The sequence below is a fragment of the Diabrotica undecimpunctata genome, chromosome 1 (assembly GCF_040954645.1).
Source record: "Diabrotica undecimpunctata isolate CICGRU chromosome 1, icDiaUnde3, whole genome shotgun sequence".
NCBI lineage: Eukaryota > Metazoa > Arthropoda > Insecta > Coleoptera > Chrysomelidae > Diabrotica > Diabrotica undecimpunctata.
Window position 1 is genome coordinate 190,582,271 of NC_092803.1, and position 27,896 is coordinate 190,610,166.

General features: G+C 33.6%; 1 protein-coding gene across 3 annotated transcripts in view; it reads right to left on the reverse strand.

Annotated features, from left to right (window-relative positions):
- jbug (filamin-type immunoglobulin domains fbug) overlaps nt 1-27,896 on the reverse strand; it is a 145,641-nt gene that overhangs the window by 94,903 nt on the left and 22,842 nt on the right. For all 3 annotated transcript variants that reach the window (XM_072520889.1, XM_072520888.1, XM_072520893.1), the window contains exons 4-7: nt 21,554-21,796; nt 18,183-18,406; nt 17,824-17,965; nt 14,848-15,011 (exon numbers count right to left, since the gene is read on the reverse strand). In XM_072520889.1, the coding sequence (XP_072376990.1) occupies nt 14,848-15,011; nt 17,824-17,965; nt 18,183-18,406; nt 21,554-21,796 (773 nt within the window). The remainder of the gene's footprint in view (nt 1-14,847; nt 15,012-17,823; nt 17,966-18,182; nt 18,407-21,553; nt 21,797-27,896) is intronic.

Here is a 27,896-nt window from a genome sequence, read left to right on the forward strand (position 1 = left end):
AGAACTTTTTTACATCTTTCAACTTGTATTTTTTATTGTTACCAATAACTCAAGACTAATGGATTCATCGTTCTATGCTATCATACTTTTACATTAAAAGGTGATTTTATAGTTGGTTAAGAACATTTTTTGTAATTCCTGCCATTTTTGTGGTAGCCCACATAATTAACAAAGTCGCGGTCAACTAATAAGGTATCTTGATAATTAGAAATAAAACTCAAACAACCGAAACGACACAATAAACTTAGTGATTATCTAAAAATCTTATCCCATGTCATTAAATCTTATTTGACAATAATCGGCTCAGGATTACAATGTGGAAATGGATGCAGATCATAATGAAAAATGGTTTTCACATTAAATTTAATGAACCAATTTTGAAAATCGAGTTACTAAACTTAGCACGATCTCATAAAGATAAATATATTAAATATGTAGTAGATGAAATGGCGGGAAAACGAGGCGTAATTGTAGTTCGATTGCTGCCATACCATTGTGAGTTAAACCCCATAGAACTTATATAGGATCAAATGAAAAGTGAAGCAGCAGGCCTCATATATATATATATATATATATATATATATATATATATATATATATATATGATGTAAAAATTGTATACCTACATAAAATGATGTAAAAAATCTGATTAATCACAGTGCCGCCAGCAACGTGACCTCACAGTCGTGGATAAACTGTATCGAGCATGTAGTCAAAGAAGAGCTGAATATGTGGAACCTTAATAACTTTATTGAAATTATCATAGAACCCGTAGTTATGGATCTAGGCGAAGATATTACTAATGAATCTGAAGATGACATAGATGACTCAGGATTAGATTATATATAATGTTAGTTTTTATTTGAACATATTTTTCATATTTTATGGAAATAAATATTTGGTTAAGGTAAACTATTTATTAATGACAACCATTTCGTTCTAAAATCCTGATTATTTTTTTGATAATAACCACACGCCTTTTACTCGTCGATTTCCTTTCTTCTCAGACCCACAAAGGTTTACATTGGAAATATGAGTCATTTGCTAGATTTGTGGTACTATGGTATATATCCCGGTGGTCGCTAAAATTATCTTTCCCTCTCACTCCCTAAACTGGCAACTTTCTTATCAAAAGTGTAGAGACCAATGTCACACCTATGTATAAATATATCATAGTATAATATATAATAGGATCTATACTAAATATACTAGGATAATCCAATACTTCTGCGCAACCACCCATTCCGATATCTGAATCCCATCCAATCAGGACATTCCTACCTCTCGCGCACTACTCGGATTGTTATGTTGTATTCATCCTATCTTCGTCTCTTTTGAGTACTGTTCATCATTTTTCGTAAAACTTTTTTTCTGAACGATATCAGTGGAAATCGAAACGTCTATAGTCCATTTCCATCATATTGATAGCACATTATGTATGCAAATCCCTAAACTGTTGATACGGGTGACTCAATGAAAAATAGATATTTGTCAACAAGTTTACAGAAGTATATAGAAAACAATTTTAAATTGAGTATGACCACCAGATATAAAGGTTGAAGCAGAATAGAATACAATAGTTTTGAGGGTTACTAATCCCTAAATAAAGTTGCCACTGTCGGAGTGATGGAGATTAACAGGTACTAATGAATTTGCAAGAAATGTAAGATGTTTATTTTATTGGTTATATATAAAATAATTTGTGGCCGTAACAGGGGCCGATTTGTTAAAAAATAAATATTATTTTAATCAAATTCCATTTCAGAGTCACTGCTTTCTTCAGAATCTAAGGAATCTTCAACTCCAATGTTAATTATTACCGGTTCCAGCATTGCATCAGTCATATTATCCAAATTCCACATTTTATTTTCTTCCTTGTGAGCATGACTAACAGCATTTTTCCAATTTTCTGGAGTTACTTTTGATAAGGAATGTTCTAATAATTGTTGTAAGTCTTCTAATTTAAAAGTTTTGTTGTTGCGTCCGACTTCACCCTTTACCTGAGACCATATATTTTCTATCGGATTCAGACCACAGTGGTATGGGGGTAAACGTAAAATAATTATATCACGGTTTAATGCCATTTCATCAATTATATATTTTTTATAAGCTGCTTTATGTTGACGTACAATAGGTAATAATTCCTTTTTTGTCGAATTATCCTTGTACTCAATTGCGTGTTTATCCAACCATTCGATTATCTCTCATTTTTTCCATGCCGTTGTTGGCAATTTGTCTGCTAGTCTTGAATGGTAACTAGCATTATCTATGACTATGACAGAATTTTTTGGAATTAAATCCAACATTTGCTCAAAATATTCTTCAAAAACGTCAGCAGTCATTTTCTCGTGGTAATCTTTGGTTGATTTTGAGGCAAAACTTAATAATCCACCATTGACAAACCGTATTCGTTTCCAATATGGGTTATTATGAGTCTGCGTCCTTTTCCAACGGGAATATTGTTTATTCTAGTAGATACACCTTCGATGAATGCCTGACGGGAACTTTTCACATTTGTATCAACCCATAGATATGGTACAGTATGACCTTCATTTAGCCAAGTCTCGTCCAAATAAAAAATTGTTTTCCCTTCTTCTCGGTACTTTTTAATAGTTCTTAGATAATCTCGTCTCCAACATACAATGTAATCTTTTTCAATTAAAACGGTTTTTCTTCTATTCTTTTGCCAACGAAATCCCATCTCTCTCAATAGTCCCCATAATTTCTTGTTGCTTATGATTGGTAACTCTTCGTTTTCTCTAATTAATGTTTGGATTTTGTCCAATGTTGGAAATTCTTTGTTAAAAAAAAAATGAGTGGACGCTGCGTCTTATCATGTTTTTATGTATTTCTTCAATTTTCAAGGGTTTACTCCCTCCACTCTTCTTGGGAGATAAAACAATTCCTCCTTTTCTTTCTTTTAGGAATCTATAAATTCTTGCTTCTCCAACCCCTGTCATATTTGAACACATGTTAACGATTTCACGAACATTACTTAAAGGGCGTTGATGTACAAGTGCATCGTGTACATTTAATATTATATTTTTCTCTCTTAGACTGAAGGCACCTTTAAAACTACACTTAACCGGGAAAAAATCTGTTGTCGACGTCATTTTGAAATGCAAATAACAAAATATCGACACCAAAAACGTAGGTAGGTAAGACATGAACAATGTACATCTACAAACTAAATGGAAGATGCAAACAATTTCTAATTTATATTATTGGCATAAGCTGTAATGTGGCATAAAAACTACTTAAACTATCATTAGTGAAGCCTTATCAGTAATTCCAGGTAATCGTTCAAAGAAGGTATTCTTTTTGTGTCAGGCGATAACTTGTATAGAAAACAATAATCACCTTTAAATTACTGTTTACATTAATTTATTTCGTGAAACATTGAATTCTCTCGTTAATCACCCGTGTATAATTAACAATAATCGTGTGGCATATATACCGACGTTTTTTACGCACAAAAAAGGTATAGTGAGATTAGTGGACACTTATTTTACAGAAGATTTTTTAAAAGATAATGAATTGTTGACAGCATCTTAAAATATTAATTTTTTTTATTTATTTCAAAACAAGTATAGGTTGACGCCTATGGTTTTTTGACCTGTTGAGGATTTGCATACATAATGTGCTATCAATATGATGGAATAGGACTATAATAAACTTATTTTAAGTAATTCCCAATAGAAACAGTAAATCGCATTAAGATGCCACAAGAAAATAGCTTCAGAGACTTCAGAGCAATATTTTTTTTGGTGAAACTAGCTTTTTTATTTCGTCATTTCACTATAAAAGTTAGGTGCTATAAATGATGAACAAAATAAAAATAAACCAAAAGCAAAACGTAAAAAATAGAAAAAAAAAAGTATAATGTAGACAGTCCGGGGAAGAAAACTGCAAACTTTACACCGAACACGATTTAACAAAAAATTTACAGAACTTAATATCTATAACTTTGTTAGTTTCTTTCTTTTGGTATTGTCACTGTCCCTGTCAAGCCTACGCAACAAAGCAGCCATAAATATTAAATATTCTATGATCAATTTTTTATTGAAAATAAAACATTTAGTTAATATTTACCGTATGTAATTATTTGTAACCATATACGCTAGACATTTTAACCTCTCAATTACCAACCTTGACTTGGAAAACAAGCAAACAATTAAACTCACGTGAGAACTGATCCATCTTCAAAATCCCATAATCACCTCGCGTACACGTTTATAACCGTCCATTATCTTTACAAAATAAAAGAAAACCCGAACGTACCTAGAATATTGTTAAGTTTTCGCAGGATCTGCGAAAGATATCTCACTAGCAACTGGGTACTTTCGTTTATACTTTTTCCATTGTCAATTTGCCAAGCGTCGGCTTTTGAGGTTCTTTGATGTCGATGCCGACCATTGGCGTGGAAATTAAGAAAAGGGATCAGTTATCAAACGCATATTTCAAGAAAAATCATATAATTTTTATTAATTTTTACATAATTATATTCAGGAAAATTTCTCAATTTTTGGGCAGAAATTGTTTAAACAATTTTTTAAACAAATTCAAAATATCACCTTTTGTGCTCCAAAAAATATTTTTTAGGTTTTTGGGTGACTCTAAATAAGATCTATGTCATTTTTCTCAAAAGTTAATAGTTTTGGAGATATAAGCGATTTAAAATCCGAAAAATGCGATACCTAATATGCATTTTCGAGGCTTGAAAAATATGTAAATGAGTATTTTTGAGATTCAAGAGTATCTAAACTAAAGTATCAACATTGATTTTGGTGAGAAATCGGAGCAATATTTTCCGTAGCAGAAAAAGGTGATCTTTTGAATTTGAATTGTTTCCGGCAAAAATGTCCGGCACCCTTCAACCTTCGATTTGTTTAAACGGAGCATTTTTGAATAGGACTCTTCAAAGGACAGAATCAGTTTTTTTTTCAAATGGGAGCGGGCTCACAACACCGAATAAATAACAAATTAATTCTTTCAAATTAAAGCTTGTTAATTTTAGTGATTTATAAGAATATTGGACTTATTATTTAGTTTTTACATAAACCATAATATTTTTTTACAATTATCTGTAAATAATGGCTCATTCTGTCAGAAAATTTTAAAACATTGTCTATCCAGCAATTAAGATAGTCAACTGAAATTTAATTTTTAAACACGGCCTACTGTTAATGCACAAACAGGGTGAATCTTCAATATTTTGCTTCGAGTTAGAGATATCTGAAAAAGTTATTTGGAAAAGATGTTCCAAATATTATTTTAACCCCACATAACAAAGTTTTATGTCAAAATTCGCACTTTTACTTTTTTCATTAATTGAAGAGCTTATTTCCAGTGTCTTAAATCCAAAATTTCGATTTTTTAAATTTTCTTTTTTTAAACTTTATAGATTTCTTCAAGTCTAGAATAAAGTTATATGTACCAAAACAACTTCTTATTTACCATTTAAAAGTGCATATGAAAATTGTAAAATTGTATAATTTGTATGTTAAATTTGTATGAAAATCTGTAATTTCATGGATTTCATTATATGGATGTAAGACACTTTGGAAATAAGCTCTTCAATTGTAGTCAGGATTCTAAAACGGACAGTTGGCTGTCCCGAGATGCATCTTTAGACAGCCAATTGTAGATTTAGGATCGAGATTACAAATAATACTGAAAAACTAAAATTGCGAATTTTGTCATGAAATTTGGTATGTGCGTTTACAATAAGTGGAACAACTTTTCCAAATAAGTTTTTCCGATTTCTCTAACGCGAAGCAAAATATCGAAAATTTACCCTGTTTGTGGATTCGCAGTAAGCCGCGTTTAAAATTTAAATTTCAGATGACTATCTTAAAAAAATGTGCACTAACAACATGTATGACTGTGCAAAATGTCAAATCTGTATGTATTTTAGTAGCTGATATATAGAGTTGTCTTCATCTTAAATGCGACACACTGTATAATAATGAATACTAGTGTTCAAGATGCATCGCGATAGCTGTAAAGAAATTAATTAGAAGGACTGAAAAGAATCGTCAGTGTCCCTGTAAAATTGTAAACTGTTCGCTGAATAACGTCTTTTGCAGCAGTGTCAATCCTACCCAATTTTTTATTTGGTCGCTTTCGTTTTAAGGAATGATCTGTAACTGTGCCTAATTTAATAATTGTATATATCGTCTTATACCCGATTTTTTTAATACATGAATTCTCGAAACAATTGCATTATCAGCCATCCCAATATTTTCTTTTTTCAAACACTCATACATATTTAAAACTATTCTTTGGGATTGTACGTGCAAATCTTTATTTTTTAATTCAGAGCTGTCATTAACATAATTGTCATTATTTATTGATAACACAGAAGTTGATGCATCTTAAAAAATGCCATCCTAGAAAAATATAATATTACTTATAACTTATATTACCTATACCTTATAAGCCTACGCCTCTGCAATAGGAAATATTTTAGGGTATCGCATAGCAGACAACAGGTGTTCATTAGAATTTATTGGTTTGCGCTTCGCGCTGTTGCCATAATGCATGAGTTTAAAATTAGTGAATATAACCTTAATACCATTATTAATATATCTGCAATTTTTCATGTTTCCAGGTAAGGTATAAAATCAATGAAATTTGGAAAAAAATAATACAATTCTTGAAACCGTTTTTGAGAACTTGGATTCTTAAAAGTTGTCTGATTTCTTAAAAGTCGATCATTATATCTATAAAAGTATTACCGCTAAATTCACCAACAGGGCAACGTCGAACGTTCAAATTCTCTCCAGACTACAATGTTGCCAATATTCGAAAATTACTTAGAATATAAGTAATATATACAAAGTTCACGGTTGCTTTAATTCATTAGTGAAGAGTCCATGGAAATATTAGTACCTAGTTAATTAATTTATATATATATTTTTGAGAATAAGTTCATATTATTTTTTAAGAGTGTCGTTCGTTGACTAGCAATTGAATAATAACGAATAGAAAATAGAGAATATTTTTTAAATATAACCTTAGGAATTTTAGGAAATATGTCTGACAACCTTGATTTGAAAGGCGGTCTCTTTGATACCAGAATAAGACATGTTTATGTTGGAAAATTATTAGTGGATGTACTATAACAGAGGTACAAGTACAAAGTGTATTTTTAGTTGTTTTAGTACCGTGACAACACTCGATACCCCTTTAAACAGGAAGCTAACGTGTTTGTAATAATAATTATGTGTATCTCGGTGTTAATTCTAAAGGAACGACTATTATAGCTGGTAGCTAAATTAGGTAGACGGTGTTTCATTAAAGAACTATTAAGATATGTTGATTAACAGGCATTTAGATAAAATTAAAGGTAAAAATGGTTATTAATGTTGAAAAAAGTCTCTTGTACAAGGGATAATTGAAAAGTTCCTACCCTAAGCCGATCGATCTACACCGGTTTAAAAAAAAGCATAGATATCTACGCCATACATCAAACGAGACCGTAGGAAAAAATAAGATAAAAAATAAACTAAATAGGAACTATAATAAAATTATAAAATTACGATTATTTTCATCTCCTCGTTTCCTCTTCTGTGTTTATCAATCTTATGATAATTTCCTTGTTATCCGGTGACTACACCACCTTTTCATATGGCATTTCTTCATAAATTCTTTCTTTATAAATTCGAAGAATATTGGGGAGGGCTAAACCCATCCCTAGGGCGAGTCGGCTAATGGCGCGCGTCGGTTAATTGTGCCCATCAATGTTTCTAATCTCCTATTTAATAAAATGGCATGTGTCGCTCCATATATTAGCATCTGCCAGATCCTACACAAACGAACGTCGGCAGATACTTTACCGGTTGGTAGTTATCGTTTACATGTTTTCGCGTGGTATTATTTGTGTTTCTAAGAAAATAAGCCGTAAGTTTTATTCTTGATAGAAATATGGTTTAAAAAATACATATACACGTTATTTATTTACCATTGTAGACATTGGTAGAGTTAGTTTTGTCCGATTCTTTTTTGTCTTTATCCAATTGTATGTGTGTAGTATTATGTGGTGAAGTGGAAGGTCGTCTAATGGTGCGCATTGAGCACCATTAGCCGACAAGGTATATAAAGGCATTTTGTTAAGTTTTGTGACTGCCATAAATTCTATCAATGAAATTGAAAATAGATTTTTCAATCAAGCGATTCTTAGTAACATTCTGCAACAAAATAAATCTAAACTTTCATATAAAATGTTTTATTAGAAAAGCCATTATTTTACAAATGCCAGAATATAAACGAAAAACCACAAAGGTGTCCTGAGATGCTGAAACTATGAGCACGGCTCTAGACTTCGGTTAAAAATAGTGGTAAAATGCGCGAAGATGGAAGAAGGTTCAATATTCCAGAATATTTTATTCGAAAATGTAAGAAATGTGTTGATGATGGGCATGACATGTTAAAAAGCGTTGCACGTTTTCTTTAGATCAAGAAAAACACTTAATAGAGCACGTTCTAAAGATAGCGAAGTTATTTCATGGTTTGACCAGAATTTTTATTGCTCAGACGCAAATGACAGGCAAAGACTGGTATTAGGACTTTCTAAAAAGATCAAGTTAAAAGATCAGGATCAGATCAAGTCTAAAAGATCAAGATCAAAGATCTTTTTTAATAATTTGCAACAATTATACATAAATTTTAACTTTAAGGAAGACCGAATTTTTAACGTTGACGAGAGCGGAATTGCCACCGGCAAATAATTTTACAAGGGGCCTGCGTAGCGCAAGCGGTAGGATGCTTGCCTCGCACGCCGGTGGTCCGGAGTTCGAGTCCTATCGCCGGCAAGAACAACTAGACATTTTTAAAAATGTCTATAGGCCCCAGGTCGACTCAGCCTGAATAAAATGAGTACCTTGGGTAAAACCAGGGGTAATAATAGGCGGTTAAAGCGTAGCACTGGCCATGTTACCTTCCTTGTATACTGTAGGCCCTAGATATAGCAGACTACCCTGCTATACTCCCAAAGCCGCGAAGCGGTATAAAACGGGAGACTATTATAAATAATTTTACAAAATGGACAGCATCTTGGAAAAAAACTCCGTGATGAATTCTGTCGAAACCCTTTGAAAAATCATTATATATAACGTAAACCAGGCAACGCCAAATAATTTCTACATATTTAAATTTATGAATGAAAAAATCCGCATCAAGCAAGAAGCGCATGACTTTTTGTCTTTAAGTTGCTCATAAACTGTAAAAAAACAGCTACGATCACCAATAAGTACATTTATTTTAAATTAAAAATGTTTCCTCATTACCAAACCTAGAACTTTTCTTGTTGCCCTCGTAAGTCAATATTTTGTTTTACGTTTCGCTTCAAACTGCTTGAATTGAATCTATGATAGTCAACCGAACGTGAAGGATTTTCCACGTTAATCAATTTTTTCAAACACGTTCTTCCTGTTTTTATTCCACATACACAATGTTGCAGTAGAATTACAGCATATTAGTAAAAACAATGTTAAAATATTTCTCAAAATGATGTTAAAAAAGAAGCCAACAATGAAATGCATAAATACTAAACTATTTTGTCTCAAGAGCTTGCTAGTAGGCTCTAGAAGTTTAGCAACTACAGTCGCAATAGTTTACACGGCTATTCTATTCAACCGGTTATTCTAACTAAATTGGTCGTTGAGACGTAAATAAAAAAACTGTGCTTAGGAATAAGCTCTACATAATCGATCCAGAACACAGAATGACAAATTATCGGAAGATCGCTGGAAGAAAAGAAAGTCTGTTCAAATATCTTCCTTGACTATACACAGGCATTGTATAAAGTCTGGCATTAAAGTTTGACACATAAATTAAAAAATTTTATACGAAAAGATATTCACAATTTTCGAAGAAATATAGGACGCCCCGTGGAAAGATTTAGTCAAGTTTTATGCAGGAACAGGAACTGAACTTCTTTATCATAAATTATACAAAAGAAGAAATTATTGGTGTTGGGAGCTTGTAATCACACAACTGTGTGTGAAATTATTAAATAATCTCAAGTTCTATAGGTGCTGGTCCACTGATTAACCCATTCGCTGCCAAAAAACATTCATTTTTTAAATTTTATAGCACCTGCAGGTCTATTTTATGTTCTAAACTTATAGAAAAATATTCAAAAAATTCTTAAACTTTTCACAACAGCCCTGTGTTTAAAAATTGTTTTGTTCCAATTTTGTAACATAAGTATGTAATAAAAAATTAACAAGGTCAATTTAAACTTAAACATTTATTGATAAAAAATGTTAACATTTTGAGAGAATTTTTATATATTTTCTACATTGTAAGATTTGAAACAATTAAGAGGATGTATGTACATTTATTTTACAATTGCCGCATCCAAATTTGTGTTAGTTTTACAAATTTTGCAAGGGAAATTGGGTAATGCTGAACCGACATATTTTGTGAAACAGATTCTGGAATTTTTCGAAATAATGTTCCTAACTTTTTCTTATCTGGTTTTGGCTGTCGAGGATTGAGTAGTAGATATGCTGTCACAATGTTTCTTCTAAACCCTAATAAATTCAATGGACGCATATTTCCAACAAATTCGTCAGCGTTTGACTGCATTTATTGTTGTTTTGATTTAATTCTATATAAAATCCATGCGTTAGAGATTAAAGCAGACAAAAGGCGTAAAAAAATTTGCCAGCACCATTTATTGATACACAGTTTTGATCTATAGTTAGCGATATTTCTATCCATTAAATCAGTACCTCCCATATGAGTATTATACTGCTGAATTGCGTAGGGATAGTTTACCATTATATATTTTCTCTGCTGTGGAAAAACGACGTGCCGATTTTGTAGATTGAATACCATAACAATTTGAAGCCACGTGAACGATGACATTATCTTTCCACTGTATAATCATAATATCTTCATCAGAACTTGTATTTAAATCAACGGATCCTTTAACTGATTTTTTCATTGCGTTTATTCAACGCTAATTTTCCAATTCTATTATATCTAATGGTGCCCGTGCAGCCATATCCCAATTCACTCATGGTCATTATCAGTGGAAGTCCAGTAAAAAAGTTGTCAATAAAAAAGTAAAATTTTTGATCTGCAACATTATGCTTCACCCTCGCGGCAAAAGTTGTACCTACAGATCTACCTAGTGCCAAGTTACTCTCTCCTAGTAAGGTTCCTTTTCCTTGGTAAGGTTCGGTATCCACAAGATAACAATTTGGTACATTCTGAGACAAAAAATTTAACCCATATCTAATACACTTCACTTGAATATATTGTTTACAGCTATGGTGGCTGTAGTACGGTACCATGGATTCATCAACAGATGCTAATATGGTTTCACCAACGGGCACATATTTTATAAAAGAATCGTTTAAACATTCTATAAGCGGTCGTACTTTAGCAAACTTATCATTTTTTTTGTAGCTGAGTGTTATCTGAAAAATGTAAATTCTGCATAATTTCTCTAAACCTATATCTCGACATTGCGTTGGCGATTTCTTCGTTTCTGAGATTCAAATCCAATCTACAGTACATATCTTTTCTGACCTTTAAGAAATAATAGGATTACAAAGAATACTTTGAGTTCTTCAATCGAAACCTATGTGTTTGCATTTTTGTGTCGGGTATACTTTATAGTCTCATCTTTTATGTATTCAAAGAAATTATCACACTAAAAAAATATAAAAAAATCGTTTGCATTTTCACAGTGAATATTATTTCGAGTGGAAAGTGAGATATTTTCTTGATATTTATCTTGGGCAAGTCACCTGTTTTCCGGTTATTTTGTCTATTTAATTTATTCGCTCTTTTATTAGATTGAGCATCTGAACGTTTATTAGAGGTTCATCAACGCTCGTCGAGAACATATTCTTAGCCTCTTGGGTCTCATATTGCGGCATAAGTGTTGCCTTAGCTGGGGCATTCAGTATCTTTGATAAAAACTTATCAGAAGAAATGTATATGTCTACAGAATCAAACTGCTTCTCATTTGGGTCATCGATTAGAATGTTCAAAGTATCAGCTGAACAACTCGTTTCCTTGCCATAAAATGTTTTCACATCCATAATTCCAAACTAAAAAGAAAAGCCTCAATTAGCAACAAATACAGCCAAGTTCCATTTTTGTAGCAAACAAAAACTAGAGGTTACTCGATATATTCAATTTGAGGTTAAGCATTTAAACGATGTAGATATATTGTATGGACCTATAATATTACTTATACTTACCCGATCGCAATATTTTACAATAGAAGATAGCTATAATTCAACTTTCCAACTAGAAATTATACAACTGTACTTTGAAATTTTGATATGAATCACACGACAAAAGCCACTTATATGAAACCGGTGGGTAAATTTAGTATGCACGTTTTGTTTTGACACTATCGAATACAAATAGTTCATCAGATTTGAGACCAACAGTGACATCTTGTAACCAGCAGCGTAACTAGCAATTGTTCCAGATTTGAAACATGGCAGCGAATGGGTTAAAGGTAATTAGCTGTGTAGTGAAGGTATTGATGATGGCGGAGCAGCCTTCACCCCTAACTAAGACACGAGTGTCTTTTTTGGCAGATGGAACCATTTTCTATTGACTGACTGCAAAAACGGCGGTTATTTCAAGAAGTATCTTTTACCAGTTGACGATAAGTGTGGGTGATAATTACCAAAGCGATTGGTAATTTTAACGAAATCCACCAATTTTTCTATGCTTTATTGTTAACATACAATGTATGAAATAACAGTCTTTTGTTTGCAACTATGTATTAAAAACCGTTTGATTGTTCGATAGCGTCTATGCTTTTGTACACGAAAGAATCAGAACTAGCAAAAACTTTCTTAATATTTTAACAATGTTTATATACACTTGCGAAATTGCAACACATATCTTACAGCTTCCACTAATTTCGAGAGGAACCACTTACAATTCAAACGTACAATTAAGGAGTAACGAGTGTTATTGGTACAAGTGCAAGGAGATTTATTTCAAACTTTCTAAGTCAAGACAAAAGTAAGTACTTGTAAGAGACTACGAGAGGTAAAACACTAAGAGAACTTGTGTCTTCTTCAACTAATATTTATCGACTGTCTCAAAGTGTTTCAAGTGAGATAAGATATTGCGAGAGCTTCTGCCTTCCACGGCAGACTATTTTCCGACTGTGTTTTTCATGTAGCGTTTTTACGTGACTTGGGGAAAGCAAGGGGGCTACTGCCTGACGTCAGCAGATGTTGGACTTTCTCCGACTATTATACCGATTAGGCAATTCACAATAAAAAGGTCGGTGTACTTTTCTGAAATTAGCGGCTTGGTATACCCCCCTTTCACTCAAGTGAAAGCTTAAGGATAGAAATTATCTTTGGAATAGATAAATATTTAATGACTATTTTGTGAGAATTTTGAACAATCAGTATTTTAATACAGATCCATCATCATCGTCAACCTGTATGCGTCCACTGCTAAACATAGGTCTCCCTCAGCTCTTTTCATCTGTCCCTGTCTTGTGCGGCTTGCATCCAGTTATTGCTAACACGCTTCAGGTCGTCAGTCAATCTGGTTGGTGGGCGTCCTCTGCTCCGTATTGCTTCTTGCCTTGGTCTCCACTCTAAAATACGTTTTGTCCATCGCTTGTGTAATAATCTGCCGAAGTGTCCTGCCCAATTCCATTTTAACGACGCGATTTTTTCGATAGCGTCTGTTGTTTTTTTTTCTACGACGTATTTCTTCGTTTGGGACTCGGTCTCTCAGAGAACACGCAACATCTGGCGCTCCATAGCCATCTGAGTCACGCGAATCCTATTAAGTACCTTTTTTGTGAGTGTTAATGTTTCCGTTCCATAAGTGAAAGATTCACTTAGGTTCCATTAGTCAAAGATTTTTCTTTTGAGGCATGAGGCATTTCCGATTTAAATACATAGTTTAATTTACCAAACACTGCCCAGGCTAATCCTATGCGACGTGGAAGCTCACATGTCTGGTTATCTCTGCCCAACCAAATTTCTTATCTTAGGTACTTATACGATGTAGTCTGCACAATATCCCTTCCATTAACAGCAATATTTAGCACCAAATCTGTTGCTAATAAAGATTCATTATTCTTCTTTATGTGCCATCTCCTCTAAGAAGGTTGGCAACCATCATGGCAATTCGCACTTTCGATACCGCTGCTCTAAAGAGGTCAGCAGAAGTGCAGTTAAACCAAGCTCTCAAATTGTTTAACCAGGAGATGCGTCTTCTTCCGCGACTCCTTCTACCCTGTATTTTTCCTTGTATTATTAATTGCAGCAAGTTATAATGCTCGCCCCTCATGACATGTCCCAGATATTGCAGTTTTCTGACTTTAATTGTATTTAAAACCTCTTTATCTTTTCCCATTCTTCTCAACACCTCGACATTCGTGACTCTATCCACCCAACTTATTCTTAATATCCTTCTGTAGGCCCATAACTCGAAGGCTTCTAATCTGTCCGAAACATCTTTCTTTAATGTCCAAGCCTCCAACCTATAAAATAATACGGAGAACACGTAGTATCTTAGAAGTCTTATCTTTAAAGAAATTGAAATGTCCCTGCTACAGAGTACTTTTTTCAGTTTGTTGAAAGAATTTCTTGACTGTTCTATTCTTGCCTTAATCTCTTCTGTGTACTCATTATTTTCGTTAATTATTGTACCCAGATATTTATATTTTTCAACTTTTTTAATTTGTTCTCCATGCATTTGTTCTAAATCCTCAAGACATTCCGCTAATAAAATAGTGTCGTCGGCAAACAGTATATTATTGATTGGTCGGCCATTCAGATTCATACAACGATAGAAATAAGATACTTAGAATAGATGTAATTTACTTACCGGTTCTCCAACTCTTCCAGACGTTGAATTAAGAGTAACGTTGATAAGATCGTGAAGAGGAGGTCTTTCAGGTACCCATTGGAAATGAGCAGCATACGCCATGACACCTAAGTGCTCTACATTTCTGTCGGCCATATCCTTTGCTGACAAAACCGGTTGAACGCCTAGAAAAAAATTTAAATTTATTAATTTTACTCCATAAAATGTATTCCATAGTCCAGTCTTCAGAGAGCTGACCCCTAAAATCATACGAACAAGCTGAATTTTGCAGAGAATAATAATGGTTTAAAAAAGTAAAAAAGTTTACCACTTTTACCCCCGGGCTTCCCCCTAAAACTCCCCTAGTAGGGGGGTAAAAACGCAAAAAAATTAATTTACCAAGAATCTGTACACCGTAGAAAAAATTGTTTTAAATAAAAAAATGTAGTGGAGATAATTTTAAACAAAAATTTATATAAGCATTTTTTGTGTAGAATAAACACAGAAACAACGCTTGAAGCGAACGTCGATTTTGCATGTCAATTACGCGCACGAAATCAATGTTCAATAAAATTTGTATCAGCTGGACGGTAAAAATTCGATATCTTTTGATTCAACTGATCTATCGCCAAAAATCAAGATGCGTTTTAACTGTAAAGAGTTTAGTATGCAGTTTTTGTATTTTGCCGCAAATAAACTCAGTTTATATACAGCTGTTAAATAAATAAAATTGTGATACATGGTATACAGCCAGCTACAGGAATTTAGTTTTCTTGTGGGTTTTAATTTAATTATGTTTGAAAGAAAGTTTAGAAATGGTTGGAAACCGTACATAAACAAATTAAAATGTTTCCCACAATTATTTAATTTTTAGTACAAGTATTTTCATTTGAAAATAAAAAGTTAAATATATTTACCAAAACCCTAACTTTAACGCGTAATCGCAGACGTCTCAAAAATGGTACACTCTAACAGACATATGGTCAATCTAACCACCACTATATAAATTGAAAAAATGTTCTAGTTTACTTCGAAGTATTTTTGAACAAAAATTAAAAGTGATATTTTAGTACTTTGTATATTGCCAGTGTGATTGATTTTTTGTGCTCAAATATACGTGTTCTTAGGCTTTATCCGTTAGCCCGATATAAATTTTATGACAATCTTTCACTTACAATTTCAAAATGTAAAAGTTAATTTGTACACGTTCATTGATAAAGGTAGATTATCTAATAGGGTTGGTCACTCTAGAGGCTGCGTGTGTATGTTGTGTGCTCTTGTGGTATATTGATGTGTGAATTCCAAGGCTTTGAAAAGCTGACACAGAGCTATCGATCAAAAAGACATTGTCTTTTTGCTCGATGCACAGAGTTAAAATACTTTTCTCGCCTCATATAATAAACAATAAAAACAAATAATTGACTTACCGTCACTGATTGTACCAAACAATTTATATAATCTGGCCTTGACTGTGCAATGATTTAATTATTGTAATAATCTCTTGATTAACGTCGAGCCACATGATTTTTTAGCAGGTAGATTTGTTTAAAAATATGTTTGTAGTATGAATTGATTTTGTCGATATTGTTAGACAAATATTCGTCATCAATAAAAATATTTATTAGACATGATATTATTAAGTATTTTTAACAGAGTCACTATATTCCTAGCTGCACATTTTTCTGCACACTATAGTACATTCAACCAACTTACACCTCTAAACGATTAATGGAATTCGCAGAAAACCTTCCGTTGTAATAAAAGGCACGGTCAACTGCACTGGTATTCTCCATAAAGTTTAACCCTTTTGCTAAATTTTAGGTGTAAAATAAATATATGTGTCACTAACCCGTTGTAATCATGGTATTGCATATTTTGTTACATTTTTTTTTCTTCTTACTCTTCTTCCTACTTTATAAATAGGTTTAATGCCTGTTTTACTTCGGTTTTTAGCCTCAATTGACGTTGTCTGGCCATCTTTTCCTCGGTCGTCCCAATGATCTTCTTCCATTTGGCGATTTGTCTCTTGCTATTCGTACTATTCTATTTTCTGTCATTCTTTCGATGTGTTGACTCCATTCCACTTTTCTTCTTTTGGACCACGGGTTTATTTCCTCTATACCACATCTCGCTCGTATTTCCTCACTTCTTACTCTGTCTCTTAGAGTTTGGTTTGTTATTTTTCGTAAGACTTTCATTTCTGTTGTTTCCAGTAGTCTTTGTGTTTTAGCCGTATCTGCTCTTGTTTCCGCGGTGTACGTCATTATCGGTCTTATTGTTGATTTGTATATCCTGGTTTTCGTTTCTTTTGTGAGGTATTTGTTTCTCCAGATTGTGTTGTTGAGACATCCTGCTGCTCTGTTTGCCATGTTCACTTGTTTTTGTACTTCTTCTTCCACTTTTCCGTAGCTTGACAGTTTTATTCCCAAGTATTCAGTTTCCATTACTTGTTCTATTATTTTGTTATTTACGGCTACATCGTCTCGGTTCCGCTGATATCACTATCGCTTTAGTTTTCTCTATTGAGATCTCCAATTTCTCTATTGAGATCTCTTAATCAAGCTTTTTCGTTAACTAATACTTTGAAGCGCTGATTAGAAAAAAACTATTCGATGAAAGATAATATGTTTCATGTCATATTGTATTCTTTTAATTTGGTCAATACAGTAGAACGTAATAGAGTGTCCAAGACGCTCTCGATGTCAAATGATCTTGCTTATTTTGAAAGGCGGTTGTGATGTCTGTTTGTAACATTACTAATTTGTCAACCGTGCTTCGTGATGGACCGAATCTGGATTGAGCTAAAGATTGTGTTGTTCTAGATACCACATACGTCTTTTGTTTATTAGTTTTTCTATCAGTTTACACAAGGTGCATGTCAGTGAAATAGGACTATAGGAAGTTGGATTATTCGGGGAAAGGTCTTTTTGATGTTGCAATAATATAAAACTAATCAATGACATTTAAATATTAATAGATTTGTTTCATTTTTCTTACCTAATCGGCGACCAGCGTCTATGGCCTGAATTTGGTTTTGCTCCCAGTAGGCATAATCAGTTCGGAGCTTCTCAGGAGCGGCAGCAGAACCTCCTAGCGATCTGATTACTTCACTAATTACTCGACCATCGTTCCAGTCAGTCTGCACAAAATGAATGCTGTTAATTACTTAAAATATTAGAAATGTATAAACTTTTAGTTTACTTCATGTTACAGATACAGATAACACTTTATATGAAACCAAAAAAAAAAAAATATTTATATGTAAACAGCTAAAGTAGAGGCAATTAGCAAATATATAAAAAAGAGTAATTATTGCAGAATATTTAGAATAAACTATTATTCTGATAAATACTTACTGTAAAATTGTTAATAGGCCTTTCTAGTCTGGAGTTGACCCACCTAAGCGTTGCATAAAATCCTGGTGATCCGGGCTTCATGAAGTACGAAAGATATGTCATACCGGAGAGCTCATCCAGCCATGGAGACGCTAAATATTCTGGTTCTAAGACTGCAGGAATTCCTAAATCTTTCTGTGCTATGTTCATAGCATGGCGACAGTTTTCTATCTCGTTCGACCGATCTAAAATGTTAAAAATATTTGTAATATATGCCATAGAGTTGCTTTAGAAGTAAAGGATAAAAATTATCTTTAATTATTTAATAAATACCTAATAATGAATAAATAAATAAAAATCTATAAATAAATCTACAAAATAAAAAAATCTATACATTTATAAATCAAAACAGCAACATCCATAGCATATAACATAAAAAAAATTCACTTATATCAAGAAACATCTCCTTCTTAAGGACTAATATCATTACCATCATCGATGTGCGAACAAGCATATTCCCATTCAACACTATCTTAACGTAATCAAGAGTACAATGTATTTAACAATGTAGCCTTATGTAAGTTTACTTGTAATTACTCATGAAATTCAATTATACTCAATATTAATTAAATATTGGCATAATTTTTAAACTACAACAACAATAATATGTTGTTTTGATAGTTGAAAGAGGCCTTCTATATATTCTTTCCACGTTCGTATTTTTGTTTCGTTATCTGCTGCTATCTTCCCGTTGCTGTCAATTAGTTTATTTTCGTGCCTGTGTTTGTAGCTTCCGGTGAAATTTTCTAATCTTTTATGTATGTTAAACGAGTCCTGTAATTACTCTAGATTTTCTACTTCACAGCATTTCTCATTCAACCAATTTTCCTTTGCTTCCCTTATTTTCTTTTGTATTTCTCTGTGTAACGGGAAAACGATCGCTTCGACAAACAAAGAAATATAATATCAAGAAAACATGTCTTTCTCTGAATTCTGGCTAATGCAAAGGGAAGATCGCAGCAATGGTCACAAAGGAATTCATCTTCGTCTTCTTCAACTCCCGCACACAATTTGTGAGCACATTCCAAACACTTACGGCATTGAATCCATCCGTCAATCGAAGTAAAATATTCCTCGAAACAGTAGAGACGAGTTGCATGTCTCTGGTTGTCTTCTGAATCCGATAAGTTGGATAGACTTTCCTTTATACTCTTTTCTTGTTTGGATTTCTTCTGTTTAAGTGTCTTATTATTTCCATTTTTTCTTTTTCTTGACTTTCCTTTTGCTTCTTTCTTGTTGATGTCCACTTTAAGAGTAGTTTTGTATGGCGTGCTAGTTAACACTGCACTTCCATAAGATTTTCTTTTTGTTGTGTTTCTCTTGCCTTGAATTTTAGACAAAGGTTGGCATTCTTGTGGTGTAATTGTAAATGATAAATTCATTTGTTTATCTCGTTTTGAGCTGGACCCAGTCTCAGGATTCTTGTACAGATCGTTTATTTCGCTACTTTATTGGTTGTGCGTGTCGATAAGTCAGCTTCTTTACTTAAGCTAGATCCTTGAGCCATATCCTCACCATTATCAGGGTCAGTTATTTCAGCTGCTAAAAAGACATCTGAAAAAACCTCTGGGTCAAATGGAAATATGTACCAGGATGATGGTTCAACCATTTTTCTAGTGCTTGGTCTTAATAAACGCTAAGTAGACCCATAACACCAACGTCCAGTGGTTTCAGCTTGAGTGTGCTGTGGGGAGGTAAACACAAGATTACAAAGTTTTCTCTGGCACTAATGATAACATCGAGATTTCTGGAGTGCGATTAATGTCTAATCTAATGTAAGTAAGACGGGCTCATGGATACTTGGCTTCACAAAAGATACGAATTGAGCAAACCAGTGCTTAAATACTTTTGTACGTATCCAACCACTTTCATTACAACCAAATATGGTACTCGGAGGAGCTCCCTCTGTCAGTTCAGCTTTCATTGGCTTCCTGCTGAAAATGAGCATTGGAGTTGCAACTTCCTGCAGCTGATACACAAATTACAGCTGTCGTCCAAATTCCGCGCTTTACTGATGTTATCCTCACAACTTGTTTAGAACCTTTTTTTGCTAATAAAATTGAATTTCGCCCAGGAACAGTAGAAATCGAACTCTCGTCTACATTATAAACTTGATGAGGAGCAGAATTATTTTTTGCATAATTCTCTCTTAACATATTAAAGAAATTTGTCACAACCGGTTTGTTGAAGGTTCTTGCTCTAGCAGCTGAGGTCTATTTAGGACATCTCAAAGAAATTTCTGGGTGTCTTTACCTAAAACCATTCAACCAATCTTTACCAACAGCTTTTTCGACAAAAGCTTGTGGGCAGTTTGTTTTTTTTTCAGAAAGCTGATATACTAATTGTAGCAAATCACACAAGGTGAGTCCATACATCCTACTTTCAAAATCTAGGATATGCCTTACTAGTTGTTGTTCTTGTTCTGGAGAAAATACAGGGTGGCAGCTACCAAATGACTTCTTCTCTAGCTTTGTTACCTTATTTTTGCCCATTAGACACCGCTTAAGCAACATTCTTGGCACCTTAAAGATTCGTGCAGCGGTTTTGACAGGCATTCCCCGCTTAACTTCTTGTATGGCATCTTTATGGCAGTTATGAATGAAGAAGTCTTGCGATGGATTTTAAAAGATACACAACTGAATAATAAAATAAAGATACAAAAACTACAATACCTTGGCCACGTAATGAGAGGAACAAAATATCAGCTTATGCAGAATATCATGTCGGGAAAGATTTTAGAAAAGCCTAGTGTTAGAAGACGACGAATTTTAAGGCTGAGCAATCTCAGAGGGTGGTTTAATTGCGCTTTTAATCAGCATTTTGGAGCTGCAGCCAAAGATTAAATAAGTTTAATGTAAGTAAAGTTGATTATCGCAACTTTCGAAAAAAGACGGCACCTTAAAATGAACATAAAGATAATACATATAGAAAGCTATGAAAACTATTAAAAAATATGACTTAGAATCCATCCAAGATCCACTCGGTATGTAATCGAGACGTAACTGCTTAATAAACCCAAAGAAAGAGGATTAATTGGAAAAATCAAAGCATAAAATGCTGAGAACTATAATACCGGAATAAAGGAGAAGGAAGTTTAGATTCAACAGATCAAACCACATCAAATTAAATGTTTAGGACACATCCAAGAATGATAGGAGAGCGAATGGTCAAGAAGATTTTACATAGAAATACCATTGGAAGACAATATTGAAGACCAAATGCAATATGTGTAGAAAAGGTGAAACGCGATCGAAGGTAAAAAAGAGACCGAAAATTGAAGAGGATATAGTAACATTATAACGTACTTTATTATTTTTATAATATTTTCTTACCTAATTTTCTCCAGTGTGGAAAGAGACCAGGCCGACAGTAATCTACTAACGCAGACAGTAACACACCAGAATTCCAATCGGTAGTAAGGTTGGAAACTTTGCATTCTGGTAGAACTGCTTGTAGCCATGACAGCATGAGTTTTCGAGGAGGAAATTTGGATCGTCCGATCTGGTAGTGGACGATTAGCGACCATATTAAACCTAGGATTAGTTTTAAGTTGCCGTTTACTATATCGGTGTTACCTGAAAATAAGGATTCTTATCAAAATTCTATTTACACATTTATATCGTCGTAAAGACTGAAAGAGTTTAACAGTTGCAATAATAAAAAGAATATTGTTAATATTGTTAAAAACTATGAAAATTTTACGAATATAATAAACTATGAAACTATAAAACTATGAAAGTTCCTTCTTTCCTCAGCTTTTCTCTTGTCAAAGGTCGCTGTTCCATACTCTTCTTCGCCACTCATTCCTGTCCATCGTGTCTTCTTAAATTAAACCTTTTTCCCTTAAACCCTCTGCCACACAGTCTTTTCATCTTTTCTTTTTCTCTACCTCTATTTCCCTTAACTTCTAACAACTCTATTCGTTGTTTCACGTCGTTCCTGAACTTTTCCCTTGTAGTCTTACCCAATATCTACCGTAACATTTTTATTTCAGCTTCCTCCATCTTCTTTTTCTGAACCCTCTTAAAAGACCACACTTCACCGCAGTATACCGACGATAAACCTTCTTGTTTATCTTTTCTTTAAGTCCTTCAATTTTTTTTATCATAGAGTACTCCGCTTATTTTTCTTTATTAGAATAATTTCTCTAATAAAGAAAAATATATTCATATTGGATATATTCTATATTGGAATCAAACAGCAAATGTGAAGGTTGAGGGTAGGCTAACAGAAGAAATTCAAATCCGTCGAGGAGTCCGGCAGGGATGCATCTTGTCTCCACTTTTATTTAATCTGTATAGTGAAGCTATTTGTGAACAAGCACTCGAGGAAAAAGATCTTGGTCTGATAATAAATGGTGAGACGATCAACAATATAAGGTATGCTGACGATACGGTTCTCCTAACGAGAACGCTAGTAGAACTACAACATCTCGTTCAAAGTCTCAATATATACTGTAACAGTTACGGCTTGAAAATTAATTTGAAAAAAACTAAATTTATGGTAATCACGAAATCAAAGAACATCAGAGCTAATCTTGTAATAGACAATACAACGATTGAGCGTGTGTCCTGTTATAAATATCTAGGTGCTTGGATCACAGACGATACTGATCAAACAAAAGAGATTAGATGTAGAATAGAAATCGCTAGATCAGTCTTTAATAGAATGCGCAAACTCTTTTGCAATCGTGATATCAATATAAAGTTACGAATACGAATGTTGCGGTGTTATGTCTTTTCTACCCTGTTGTATGGAGTAGAGGCTTGGACACTAAAACAGTTGACCACAAAAAACATCGAAGCTTTCGAGATGTGGTGCTATAGGCGCATTCTCAGAATATCATGGATGGACCGCGTCACTAACACGCAAGTACTCCAAACTTTAGACAAAAGATGCGAAATTCTAAATGAGATAAAAACTAGAAAGATGGAATACTTGGGGCACATTGTGAGAGGTGAAAAGTACGAACTTTTAAGAAATATCATGCAGGGCAAAATTAAGGGCAAAAGAAGTGTGGGAAGAAGAAAAATATCGTGGCTTTGTAATCTACGTGAATGGTTCGGGTGTAGTTCGATTGAACTTTTTAGGCGCGCTGCTAACAAAGTCGCAGTGGCCATGATGATTTCCAATCTCCGCTAGGAGTGGCACGAGAAGAAGAACTCCGCTTATTCGCTTTCAGCCAAAATAACCAGTTTGTATCCTGTGGGCAATTTCTCGATCTAGTGTCCCAATTTCCGTTATGTAATAGCCAAGGTATTTAAATTCTCTTACTCCTCCAAGTTTTCCCCAAGCAATTCGATGTCTTCAACCATTCTTGTTCCTCACAACCACATATACTTCCTTTTGTACTTACTTACCTTAAGTCCTCGATCTTCAATAGCTCTTGTAATAGCCCTCGATCTTCAATAGCTCTTCAAAGTGTTCTTTTTCTATTAGTGTCTCCCTTCTTAACCTTCGCTCTACATTTCTCTCGCAAATTTTCATTGTGTACGATATTAGCTTTATTCCCCTATAGTTATTACAGTTCTAAATGTCCACTTAATCTTTATACAGTCAAACCATGACGCTCTCCCTCCATGCATAGAGCGTCTATTCTTCCTCGTATATCCTACTATCATTTGACACAGCAGATCAACTTGTTCTAAACCTCCACAGTTATTCCGTCAGATCTTAGTGCCTTACCATTCTTTATCCTTAAAGCCACGACAATCTTATCTCTGGTTATCCCCGGTATTACATTCTGATTTGGGGACCCGCATCCTCTGTCTCTCCTCTGGTGTTCTTTATTTAGCATCTTTCTAAAGTACTTGTACTATCTTTGCTTTATTTCAAAATCGTTTCTTAAGACTCTTCCATCCGCACTCTTAAACTGTCGCACGTGAGTCAAGTCCTTTAATGAGTTTTACTTTGCTTTAGCACAATACTCTTTTTCAACTCTTTATACAGCTTCGCAGACGATCTTAACTTAGCAGTAGCTACAACGCTCGCTGCTTCCTCTTTTTCTACCTTGTGAGTATCCTCATCTTCCTCTCTTTTAGAACTCTCATACCCCTTTCTAACCTCTTATTTCTCTTTAACTTTCTGTTGCGTTTCATCGTTCCTTCATTAAGTTTCTTTATTCCTAGGAGGCCATTTACCAGATGTTTTGCCTAGACCTTCCTCTCCCACTCGTCCCACAACTTTTCCTGTTGGCTTCCCACCAATCATTTACCTTATCTTTTTTCTCAAACTCTTCCAGCACTCTACTCTTGAAGACTCGTGTCAAATCCTAATCCTTACAACATTCACCGCTTTACTTTTTAATAACTTACTTGTTTTACTTTCCGCCTCACCTTTATCTTTGTATCCACTATCACCGGTCGATGTTGATTAGCTTCACACTCACCTTTTATCACTTTACAGTTGCTAATCTCTTTTAGCTGGCTTCTTCTATAAGCACAAAATCTATGTGACATTATCTTCCCTCACTACTATATAGGTAACATACTGGTCTTCAGTTTTTATAAAGTACGTATTATTCACATCCAAATCCCATGCCATTGCAAAGTCAATCACACTATTCCTTTCATCATTTCTTATTCCCACCTTTATGAACTTTTTCTATTTCCACTCTTTCTCTACCAACATGTCCATTCAAATCACCTTCAATAAAATACTTTTCGTCTACAGGAATTTCGAGCATCTCGCAATCAATCACACAAAAATTCTTCCTTTTCTGGTTCGTCTCTGTTGTGTATAGGCATATATATGATGTTCCCGTTGGTATCGCCTATATTCAGTTGGACCCTCGTTATTCTATCATTTCTTCTGGTTACCCTTACTAGATGTTTCTTCTACTCGTTGTTCAAAATAACACCCACTCAATTTCTGTCATGCCTATTCGCACTAGTGTATATCAACTTGCATCCATCTCAAAGATCTCTTCATTTTTTACCTTTCCAACGAGTTTCTGCACACAAAGTAGAAGAATACTTCTCCTCTACATGAAATCGATAAGCTCTCTTCCTTTCCCTGTCATACTTTCAACATTAACAATTACAATCCACCGGACTAGCCTCTATGGCCCCTTCCGTTGTCTAAGGCATAGCCTTAGCTCACTTTTTATAGTTCAATAATGTATAAAAATGGAACGTAAAATATTAAATTCCTTTAATTCACCAAATATTTCTTTAACTAAAAATATTTATAACATATTTCAACAGGTGGTTCCTTCAACCACCCAACTTCATATTAACTGAACAATGTCATCTTTAACAGATTTTCAATTGCGAAAGAAAGTAATTCCATATATCTTACAGCATGATGTTATTATCGATCTATAAAACTTACTTACAAGCTTCTTTACCAACGCTCATAGTACAAGCCTCTACTGGATCCAAGTGGCATTTGATAAATCTGAGCTAGGTGGTTATTCTGAGGATGCGATCGCTTTTCAAGTTCTTCATCATAAGGAAAGTTGCTCCTGCCAATTCTATCCTTTTTCATATTTCTAGGTCGGAGTCTAGATTGTCTGTTATCGAGCAGCCGGTATTGTCAGATTGTCTGTTATTGTTAGTTATAGATATTTACGTTTTTCTGTCATAATTAATTTTCTTCCTCATATTTTTACAACAAAATTCATATCGTTGCATTGCCACACTCTACACAGCCTACGGTATCAGAAAAAGAAGATCCTTCTCCCTGACTATTATTTATTTACTTTAATAAAAAATTCTCATGAAGTACTTTTGACATATATGGAGATTCGCATGATACACAAACATTATCGTAACCACGTGCACTATTTTTAGCTGCTGAAAGTGTGTGGGTTCCTCGGAATTTTATAAATTTCAATATTAGGTAGGTACCCACGATTTTCGTGACGTAGCTATAGTTACATTTATTTTTCATTGAATTGTGTTTATATACTATATTTGTAACGCTTAATTCAGAGAAAAAATGGCGAATCATTATAATTCTTGTAAAAAAATGTGCTGTAAATGTTTTATAACTTTGTGTAATGAATTGGTTAAAAGATCAATAAAACCGTTTTTATTGTTTTGCGAAATTTATATTACGTACATTATTTTTGATCATTTTCGGCAGCACAACCTGAAAGTAATCGTTTCATTGATAATTTACGACAGAAAGTTGACATTTACCGATGAGGGAGCGTTTATATTTTTCCGTGTGAAAAAAACTAAGTACTCATGACACGAAAGAATGATAAATACAGTAATTATTATAAGTACCTGACAATTATCATATTTACTAACGAATTTTGTTTATTATTATAGACTACAAGCCCATGGGACATTTTAAAGGGGTCATTTGACCCAGCATGAATCACATATAAATCAATACTACAATATGTAATAATAACTTTAGAAACTATGCCTTCAATTTTTATCGGTCAAACATTTTTGTACGACATTTATAACTAAGAAAGGTAATACAAAAATAATGACCTACGACTTAATGCCGTACAAAAATATTGATACCAGTAGCAGGGAAAATCTTTGATTTTCGGAACATTTTGACTCCATTTTCGGTAATTTGATTCAGAACTGCATTCCTACTTATAGTTTCGGATCGTCACTTAGATTACTGTTTTTGCAGTGATGTACATATCGGATGGTATAGAGGTGAGAAATCTAGGATGCATCCCTTGATTTTTAAGTAGGACAAAAGAGGTCATTTAGTCCAACACCGAAAGAACAATTAAAGTTCTTTTTAATAACGTTATAATATGTAGGGTAATCATAATTATACATGTCATGTATGTTTTGAATCTATTGGTATATTAAATATTATTATATCCACAAAAGTATAAAGTTTCATTAAAACAGACAATATTTTAAAAATCGAATACTATTTCAAAATATAATTAGCATAACAGCATAATCTTATATTGAGAGAATTCTCAAGAACTTAGTCGCATGAACCTCTGAAGATATGAGCGACATATACATATACATGAGATAATTTCATTATAAATATTAAATTTTTTTAGGTTTATTAATGTCTTTAAGGAATTTTACCCATTGTTCAATTTTACATTTTTTTCCTAAGATTTCACTTGTTGATCCGATGATGTGGATCAATATCAACTGAAGAAACAAAAACAACATGGATGAACTATGTGACAACAACATTTGAAGACGATAGGAATGTCATGTCTGTAATAGTCATGTCTTAAAATAATAACAAGCAACAATCATGGTTCTTGAAGACCAAAATTCGACAGGGGACGTGAGAATAAATACAATAAGGATTTATAGTTTAAAATCCGCGAGCTCACTGTCTATTATACATACACAAATTCCTTAAAATTGTGACACGAAGTGTAAAAAGCATCTACGGACACGAAAATTTAAGAAATATTAAACAAGAGATAAGCAGATTAAAGTATTATATGTATAATCCTCAAAATATGTAATAATATTCGAAAAGCCTTCGGTCATTCTGTGTTCAAACTTCGACTTCGGGCGATACCAACATTATATTCACCCACGCTTAATGATATACTATTAGCTGTCTTGTATATTAAAGTACTTGTTTACTTTTGAAAAACGTTACCATAATGCAGGGCTTTATTGACAGCTGGATAAAAGCTATATTTATGCTATTATTTGACTGCATATTGTCATTATATTTTTTACCATTAGTATGTTTGAGGTCGAAGTGGTGCGA